The sequence below is a fragment of the Anser anser genome (assembly GCF_964211835.1).
Source record: "Anser anser genome assembly, chromosome: 15".
NCBI classification, from domain to species: Eukaryota; Metazoa; Chordata; class Aves; order Anseriformes; family Anatidae; genus Anser; species Anser anser.
Window position 1 is genome coordinate 17,749,381 of NC_139736.1, and position 9,799 is coordinate 17,759,179.

At 36.8% G+C, this 9,799-nt stretch overlaps 2 protein-coding genes across 5 annotated transcripts in view; one reads left to right on the plus strand and one right to left on the minus strand.

Annotated features, from left to right (window-relative positions):
- Positions 1-2,093, plus strand: part of LOC310881936 (phospholipase A2-like) — an 11,659-nt gene extending 9,566 nt beyond the window's left edge. Inside the window, exon 4 of the mRNA XM_083799911.1 lies at positions 1,127-2,093. Within this exon, the coding sequence (XP_083656037.1) occupies positions 1,127-1,272 (146 nt within the window). The 3' untranslated portion in view covers positions 1,273-2,093. The remainder of the gene's footprint in view (positions 1-1,126) is intronic.
- Positions 2,092-9,531, minus strand: BFAR (bifunctional apoptosis regulator). 4 transcript variants are annotated; one of them, XM_083799880.1, is made up of 8 exons: positions 9,223-9,531; positions 7,636-7,966; positions 6,566-6,767; positions 6,058-6,227; positions 5,259-5,403; positions 4,840-5,010; positions 4,130-4,332; positions 2,092-3,234 (listed from the first exon to the last, which is right to left on the minus strand). In XM_083799880.1, the coding sequence occupies exons 2-8, from the start codon at positions 7,899-7,901 to the stop codon at positions 3,042-3,044; spliced, it is 1,350 nt and encodes a 449-aa protein (XP_083656006.1). In that variant the 5' UTR covers positions 7,902-7,966; positions 9,223-9,531; the 3' UTR covers positions 2,092-3,041. The 4 variants fall into 4 exon arrangements, with proteins under 4 accessions (XP_083656006.1, XP_083656005.1, XP_083656004.1 ...); XM_083799879.1 differs by having other exon boundaries at positions 9,206-9,531; XM_083799878.1 differs by having other exon boundaries at positions 9,141-9,531.
- Positions 9,532-9,799: the final 268 nt, after the last annotated feature.

Below are 9,799 nucleotides of genomic sequence, written 5' to 3' on the forward strand. Positions count from 1 at the left end.
CAAGACAATAAGCATATCAGCAAGAAATAAAGTTGGAACAAAATAACAAAATAGCTGGCATACCATTGAGAAAGTTAAGTTTGGAGCAATAACACGCCCCCCCCCAAAAAAGAATTCTTCTCAATTAATGTTTTATTTATGCTGCTAAGTTATTTATGCTTCTTACACTAAAAGAAGCTTGTAGGGTAGCTAGTTACAACATCAACGTATATACATTGAGAACAGTCCCATTTCGTAGCAGAATTTGAGTTTCTTCATCACAAAACTGAATGCTTGTTCTGCTCTTAGACAAATCTCAAGCAGAGATGGAGGTAAGCTTTCACACTCTGGCAAAACAATCAAAAATTTTTCAGTTTACAGACTGCTGCAGGAAAAAAATAATCGCATTTCTGGGTTGGCACAATAAGACTAAAATATACTGCCGTGGAAGAAACTGTTCATGCCAATAAGAAATGTTAATGCTAGAAGAAAGAATTCATGCCAAAAAACCCTACTAAGTTTCTGTAAGGACTACAATTACAAAACAAACATGGCCAGAGATGGATTTTATTGTACTTTAACACATTTTACCTAGCTTCTTATAGAATACCTTAATAAAAAAAAAAAAGGGGGGGGGGGGGGAATATAAGCTGAAGATGGAACACCTTTGCATTCCTTATTACACATAGATAATTTTTAATGCTACATCCTTTAATAGAGTAAAGCATATGTGAAATGGAAATTTCTTCTCAAACTCAAATTTCACTAGAGCAAAAGGGCAGGCAAGGAGGGTTACATACCACTTTCTAAAGGGGAATTAGTTACCAGAGTTCCTTTTCTAAAGAAGGTAGAGAACTTTTGCTAAAGCAAACCATGCTTATGTATCCTCTATTGCTGAGCTGTCCTTGCATGGAGCTCAGTCTAAATACGACAGATTTTCCAATAAACAAAAGAACTGTCTTACTAAAGCTCAGTACAGTTCCTGTTGCATTTGAACTACAAGAATAAAACAAAGCATGATTGCTGTTTTGTAAAAGATTGCGTTATTTATCTGGCAAACATAGAACAGGAAGTAGCAATTGTTGTAGGTCCATTTGTTATTTCTAATTACTTCAAACTAATATCAAACTTATTTGTTTTCTTTCAGAATCAATAGAAGACAAGTGTCAAAAAATGGCATGTGAATGTGATAGTGAAGCTGCCAAATGTTTTTCTAAAGCTCCCTACCATACAAAGTACCTTTTGTGGCCAGATGTTATGTGTGGTGAGATTCAGCCTGTGTGTAGATATTAGGTACAAAAGATCAGCCTTTATGACAACTCTGTATGTACTTAAAACTAAAAAGACTATTTTTGTCACAGTATTGACAAGAAATGATTTTTCGCTTTCTTGATTCTCCTTCCTGCCACTCTAGCTCCTCTATCCCAGAATGGCTGAAGTAAACATCTACCTTCTAATTTACCTTCTACAATACATGGACTAAAAAAGCATGTTCAGTAGTTTGGTGTAAGCTTTTATTTACTAACCTCAAATTCCTATTTAGTATTTATCAGTTTAATGAGTAACTGACTTAAAATTTGTTTGAATCACAGAATAGTTTGGGTTGGAAAGGACCTTTAACAACCACCCAGTTCCAACCCCTGCCGTGGGCAGGGACACCTTCCATTAGACCAGGCTGCCCAAAGCCCAAACCCCAACCAGCCTGGCCCTGGGCACTGCCAGGGATGGGGCACCCACAGCTCCTCTGGGCAGCCTGGGCTAGGGCCTCACCACCCTCACAGTGAAGAATTTCTTCCTAATATCTAATATTTGTTGGTTTATATTCAGCTTCATAATATCATTCACTGCAAATTTTCCATCCTCGCTTCACTGGAATGTAAGATACAATCCACACTTTTCCACTAACATTTATCTTAACATTTGTTACATTTGAACTGACAGGAAGTGACGTTTATTAGGAAACCTAATTCAACTTTTGTATCTCACTCTACTTCAGAGGTCACCTGTATTAAAAATTGCCCAACATAGTTTTTTCTTTTCAAGCATTTACTGTCAAAGAAAATGTCAAGCACTTTGATATAAAATAAATAAAACTTCTTTAGGAAGGCCTACGATTTAAAAATGTATCTTTAATCTTTAAAAATATTCATAGGCAGATTTAAAGTTCGTATTAATGATAACAAATGAAAAAAAATCAACAACATAATGCAAGGCGACGCAGCTCTTGAATATTTAAGAGGTTCTGCTTCAGTCAAAAAAAAACAATACATTAATAAATGGCAATCCAGTTTATACAAAATAACTTTCCAGTCAACATTCATTCACAGTTCTAGATACACACCTTATATTGCAGTAAGACATAATTACAGTGTCAGGTCACTTATCCAAAATAATCCCTTTAAGAGATAACCCTGAATTTAAGGATTAGCAACAGACTTTAAGAGGAGAGCATTAAAGAAGCTATTGATGAAATCTAACTGATCTGAACAAAACAAAGCAAATTGAATGGCAAATCACCTTATCTTCCAAAAGGCAAGAAAACTCAGTCTTTGCCCTTAACAGGGGGAATTCTAGACCAAACTTTATCGTGCATTTGACAGTCACAACTTCACATGTAAAGCAGGCTGAAAACACTGAAGTACTTTCAATATCAAGCCTATCCAGGAAGAGCTCTCCTTTGGCAAGTTTAAGTTCTGAGCAACACATTTCCCTGGTATGAAATACTAAACACCACTGTAGTTGTTCAGAAGACACCGATTTTAAGACAGAATAGTGAAGTTTGATTTGATCAAAAATATGATGACATGACTAAGTTTTAAATGGCAAAATCAGGAATATATATATATATACACATGTTTTTACTATAAAAATCATTTTGGATAATAAAGCCCATCCTCAGAGTTGGAATCAACTGTTTAAGAGTAACTTACCTTAAGGCTTTTTTGTATGTTTAAGTTAATGTAATCCAACATTTTCACTGCCACATACATAAAGGAGAAAAGCAAAGTTTCTTTCAAATAACCACTTTTAGAAACTAAATAGCTCAACATTTCTAATGCCAATCACTGCACTTGTGTCTCCAAACGCCTTACTTCTTTAACCACAAGATCAATGTTTATAATTGGGTTAAAGTACAAGGCCCAGTAAAACAAACAATTGCAGACAAACTGAGGAATAAATGGCCAAAAAATAGCAACAAAAAGACCCTGGGTTGAGACTTTCCAGAAATGTCTCCACATTCTGTGAGGAATAGTCCTGTGGAAAAGGAAAGGGAGAGGCTTAATGGAACTTTGTTTTGTTTTTAACCATTCTAAGACAAGCTAAATAATTTGAGGCTGCAGCATAAATTAACGCTTACTCAGTTACCTGCAAAGCATCATTCTGCACTCCATAGAAACTTTCTTAAATATAGTAATACTACTTTTTATGTGAGGATGTATTAAGTCAATTTATTCAGACTACAAACTACAGCAGTTAAAGTGGTAAAATTCTGGATTTGTCATAGATTATGTTCATATACTCTGTTCTTGTTTGAAGATGTTCTGCCCCCTAGCTGCTGACAAAGTGAAAAACCCATATATGTCAAACCAAGAATTTCTGCTATGCGACTTCTAGAAACTATAAACAAAAGATCAAGCAATTATGAAGTGATATTAATACACCTGAAGTTAAGACCAAAGCAGTAACTTTTCTGTTGCTTCTAGCAATTTTGATCACCATCAGAGGTAATATCAGTCTAACTAAACTAAGTTGAGGATACATCCTTTAGTAACTATACTGTAAGTATATCTTGACAGAATTCTTGCACGTTTAGTTCTCAGCTGACAGCTAATACCAGTTACCATAAAAGGCAGGTACACATTAACTCTTATCCTGAGAACTAACGGTTAGGAACACGCATATTACCATTACTGCATTTGCTACACCTGATCAGTAAAACCAGCTGTAATAAATCCTTTCAAGTATTCACAGCAAGAAATATATTCAAGACTGGAAATTAGTGCATGTGCAGATTTAGATTCACATATTCTTATTAGTCTCAGAGTTGTGGTTAGACACTGTAAGCAACTGTGAAATCATAAGAGACTTATTTTCCAGTTTATAAGGTCACATACTTCCTAAACCCCTCAACAAGCTCAGTAAGACTTACTTCAATTCTCTTCTTGACCAGAGCCTCCAAAAGGAGAATAACTCGAGAACAGAGAGCAGCATTGCATTTACAATTATAAATCTTGATGTCCAATAGTGCACATCCAGCCAATCCCAAGCAAATTCAGCTATCAACTGGTATGGCAAAAATAAATACTTCACAATGAATTCTCTCCACTGTTTCCAAGTAGGATCTTTGAGGTCCTGTAAATTAAGAAAAAAAAACCATTAAACAGTTTCCTACTAAATAGACACAATACTGACTGGCTTATTTCCACTACTCCTCTGTTTTTTGTTTTTTAAACAAACTGAAAGCAGTAATTAATCTTTTTTTATGCTTTCTAGTAGATAGCATTGTAACACAGTAATTTCCATTAGAGTAGCATAAAACATCACAAACATCCAGGCTTTATAATGCAATTTTTTAAATGCGGATATTTTCAGATAAAGGTTTTTCTACAGTCATGTGACCTTAAAAAAAAAAGAATCATAAGAATCATTTTCACATGTTTAAAACCCTTAAATATCTTGCTAAAGGTTGTAGTCACAACACTGTTAATCTCATTCAATAAAATAAGAGGAACCATTTACTTTACAATATTTCTTTTTAAAAAGTTGAATGGTAATGAGATGAAATGATGAATAATTACATCATGCTTTTAAGCAACTAAATCTTAAATTGCTTCAACCATGCAGCACCTGAACACTTACTAATAATTTTGTGACAGTATCTTCATACTGGTCTTCTTGCATAGGACAAATTGTGTGGATGAAAGGTAGGAAAGCTTCTGCATAATCAAACAGATATAAGTATAACATACTGAGTCTTGGAGAACTCTTCAGTGCATACAGAAGAAAGAGTGATTTTCCTGGATTTACTGCCTGAAAGGTATCAAATTTTGAACGATGAAAAAATTAAGGGATACATCAGTTCTTAGACTTTTTAAAAAGATCGTTTTTCAAATACAACAGTTCATTAAACTGGGCATTTTATATATATATATATATATTTATATTTTTTTCAGAGTTAATTCTACTTCCTTAACACTGCTTTTGACTTTAAGAGAATTTTCTTTGAAATACATTTTAAAATTACTTTATATAGATCGCAGACTTTATACAGAATTTACCTTATATTCCCAAAGGTTCTGTGGTGGTTTAACGCCTAAAGTTTTGACACATTCCAATTCCACCATAATAGCTTTTCTATGGTTATTGTTCTCTATACTGTAAGGCTCTTTTGTGAAATCCTCCTCTGTCAGTGTGAGAAGGAGCCTACAAGAGCAGAAGAATTCAGAAGGTAAACAGTGACTCTTCACCAAAAAGATATGACTAACAAATCAGTAATTACATAATGAAACAATAAGCTACTGATAGAAGTTATCACCTTTTGGATTACATTCCACATGGAGTGTTCTGAATCAACTGCATCTCAGAGCCTGGGTTTTAAATATCCTTCTTTTCAAGTTTTCTCTTGCCTGCTTTCAGCATGCAAATTTAGCAGCTTGTTGGCTATCACTGAACACAATTCTTCATTACATCACAGATCTAGTCTGGTCTCCTGATATCAAACCTAGAACTCTTGGGTGGAGTGCAACAATGCATATAGCGCACAAATTTCCGCAAGAAAGAAAAGGTGGGGGGTAGATAATGCATTAGTAGAATTTTACTTTAAGTATCATTTCGGTCTCCATTGTTAGTATTTAAAGAAGTTCTTAGAAAATTTTCAGTTAGGTTGCTTAGTGTCTACTACTAAAGTTTTCAACTATAAGTGTTAAAACATCTCCTGTATTTTCCTTTGCTACATCCATAGAATATTCCCACTATCTATGGAACAAAGTCTGGTCATTTCATAATATACCATGTCTAATGAAAACTATCTAGTAGTCAACTCAAATGATAGCCACTCCTGACAATTAGACCCCTCACCTTCCATTCACTTTCTCCAGCAGAAATTTCTCTTTATAATGTGAAGCCCATGGGCCCAATTGCTCTAGCCAAAGCATCACTTCTTCAGCAGTCCATTTAGCAACTGGCTTGTGGACAAGAAGATCATCTTCAAATTCTCTGCTACTCCAGTGATACCCAAGTAGTACTACCTATAGGTAGATTAAAAAAAAAAAAAGATCCTTTGCAAAGCTAATATATTATCATACAAATAAATGTGCATTGAGGGACTTGACACGCAAAATCTTTCATGCTAAGAACCCTAGAGAATATTTAGGTTACAAGGAACTATCTTGGAGTCTTAGCCAAGTTGTCTAACTTCCATTTGTTGTATATTACAATTATAGCTGCTGACAGACAACTCTGCTACATTATTTACTCAGCTCAGCCAAAGTCTCTTCTATACAACCCTTTTTATGTGCATGTAATTTAAGTATATTTATTTACATATTAAATGAAGGATATGGAAAACCATCTCAACGAAACTTACTGCTACACCAGTTAAAGCTGTCAGAACGCCTGAGAAAAACCCTCCTCCTCGAGGATTAATTCTTCCTGTGTTTGGAGCTGTAGAAATCTGGTCATTCCCATATTTTTGGAAGGTTGCTAAGCTGCGTGCTACATCACTGTTTTGTTGAATATCTTCTTTTCTTTGTTCAATTGCATCAGAAAAGAGTCTTTCAATAACATCCCTAATGGGAAAAATACTTGTCATTGACCTATAACCATTGAGGCCTAGCATTCAGAAAAGGGATTAATTTTAAGATTTTTGTTTTCCAGCCTCTACCAAAGACTGTCATCTTTGAAAGCAAGAAAACATTAGTTAACGATACTTAGTAAAGTTAAACTTACACCAATTACTTCAAAACAGTATTTTCCTTAGCTTTTAAAGATGGAGGAAGTTAAAAATCTCACATTTAAAAACAACAATCCTTATCTCATATATAAAATCAGTACTGTGTACACTACTAGGATGCCTTAATTATTCCAAAATGCTAAGCAAGAAACAACATAAAAGCATACCATCAATTCTATAACTTATTTATTAAAATCCTATTAATGTAGGCTAATGTTGTCTTGAACACACCACAAGAACTTGTAGGTAATTTAAGACAACAGTTTGATATCTTGAGCTTTCTTCTGCCATAAGATCATACTTCTTCCTATAAATAATTCTTACTACAGAAATAATCACAAACTTATCAAGGATCCTTCTAACTTAAAATAACTGGTTATTTCCTAATAATTTTAACAGATGCAATTGTCTCAGTATAAATTAAAAAAAAAAGATTGCTCCTCTCCATTCTCTAAAATATTCAAGAAGGGGGGGGGGAAACAAACAAGTAAACAACACTTTACTTTCATGCAGAAAAACATGCTTGCACAGTTAAAAAAAAAAAACAAACAACAAAGAAGGTATACGACTTCTGGCTCTAAACATCCTTGTGACAGTTCAAGTTACCAATAAAATACAAAAATTTATAGCAGATTCAAGAAACCAGACAGTTAATTTTGGTTGTTTTAGAAATAAATTTTTAAAGAAAAGCACATTACAATTACCTGAGAAGAATGTTGACTTTGGGGAATCCTTCCCATTTTTCTCTGCATTCTGGACATTCATTCTTCTTGGAGGATACCCACCACAACGCTAGGCAGTGTCTACAGAAACTGTGTCCACAGTTCAGGGTGGTGGGATAAACCAGAATGTCATAACAGCAATGGCAATGGAACTCACTAACTGATATTCGCCGACTGATTTCAGGGGTAGCATGTGCTTTAACTTCTGCCCTCTCAGGTTCACCTTGTGAAGTCTCATCTTCTTCCATTTTCTTTTATACCTTATGCAAACCAAAAGCTCTCTCAGATCTTCAAATCTGGTACAGCATTACTTCTGCAAAGCAACAAGACAAGTCTCAATAAGAAAAGAAAGTTACTAAATATGTTTAGAATTGCAAGTTTATTTTATCATCGTAACATCTGTCACTCTGATGGTTTTAAACTTTTTAACTAACTTAACTCTTCCCAAAATGACACATGATCTACTTTTTCAAAAAATATGTATTTATTGCAAACTACAATCAAAATCAGACTCTAGATGTAAAGTGTTGAGCTCAGTCTCCCTGTATGTTTTTTTCCAGTGTTAGGTAGCACATGAAAGTGAAACCAAAAACCTCACCAATTCTCCGATTCAGACGCCCATCTTATTTTGGCCAATCAATCAAAAGAAACATCATTAGAAAATACCAGGAGAGAATAAAAAAATAAAACCAACACCAGAATACATGCAACATTTTGATCTAATTTACTCTGGCACTATTCTTTACAAGTATATGGAATAAAATTTAACAAAGACCAATGCTAGGCAATGTAAAAACCCCCAGTTCATGAAGTCACAAGCCTCAAAATTATAAGGGATTGTTCTGTTTGCCATCTCAGTGAAGGACTGAGCTCTGTATTAACTTCTTTACTAGTAATTACCCATTGCTGGTATTTCTGAAAATGCAGAGCTGAGAAAAGTGTAAGATTTCCACATTTTTTCCAGTGTAAGTTTCCCCCCCAGCTTGCCAAAAATATCATCCTATTTATGTTCCTACTACACTCTGTCAACTGGTCGTATCTAGTTTCTTAGGACACACATTGATCCAGATGACTTATCATTACATGTTAGAAAGGACCAAGGGCTGAAGGATTTTCCCCTCAGGCATTAACAAACTTATATACGCTTATGCTCTCCCCCATCTGACTGCTGCTCACTACCGGGTTACCATCTTTCCATCCAGACTAGACCCAACACAAGAAGTAAGCATGCAAGTTTGTAAGAAAAAAGAATAATGAAGCCCGACAAGCAGTACAGCGCTACATACCGATAGCGCAGCCAGGCTCCCGAGAGCGCTCACCACCACTTCTCTTCCCAGCCAAGCACAAGCTGTCGGCTTGCTACGTAAAGCAAGCGACACATCACTTCCAAGAGGAAGAAACCAAACCAAGCTTTTGCGTCTGAAAACGTCCTCCTCCTCCTTTTCTAAAAGGGAGAGGCAGCGGGGTTCTCCGCAGACCCACCTCACCTCAGCACCCAGCAAGAGCCCCAGAGCTTCCCCGGCGTCTTCCCCGCTACCCGCCCACTCCCTACCGCCTCGGCGCTGCCACCTCAGCCGAGGCCCGGGCCCAGGTCGACCTTCTGTTCCTCCCGCCCCGGAGCGGCGCCAGGCGGGGCGGACACGCCTCAAGCCCGCCTTCCCTTCACCGGGAACGAGCCGCGCCGCTAACCCCGGCCCCCTCAGAGCTCGCAGCACCCTCAGGGCGCGGCCGGCTCCGCTACCCAGCGCTCCTCGTCAGGCCCAGGCCCGGCCCGACTCGTGTCGTTTTAAGCCCCGCGCTGCGCCATGCTAGGGCACCGCTACGCGGTCTTAACGCGCTCCTACACTCGTGAGTCGGGCTGCGTTTGCTGAACGCACGTTTGCACGCTCATCTTCCTTCACGGAAACGTGGTCCGAGGTTTATTTTACAAGTTGAGATCTAGAGGGCTAATTGCAGAGGTCAATTAGGCTTCTAGAGGCTTGTTCAACAGCAGCGCTAATGCATACTGCAGTGAGTTGGCTCACACGGGCTATTTTTACTACATTTGAGAGTATTTCTCTATATAACACACGTTCACAAATATTTATATCAGTCTCTGTTCCCTTACTGTATTTCATTTTGACTAGAGTCCAAAACAAATTGATTT

Coding starts and splice junctions, on each gene's coding strand:
- BFAR (XM_083799880.1), bottom strand. CDS start 7,901: ATGGAAGAAGATGAGACTTCACAAGGTGAACCTGAGAGGGCAGAAGTT. Junction 5,011..5,258: donor AGAACCTTTGGGAATATAAG/GTAAATTCTGTA, acceptor GATACCTTTCAG/GCAGTAAATCCAGGAAAATC. Junction 3,235..4,129: donor TGGTCAAGAAGAGAATTGAA/GTAAGTCTTACT, acceptor CCTTTTCCACAG/GACTATTCCTCACAGAATGT.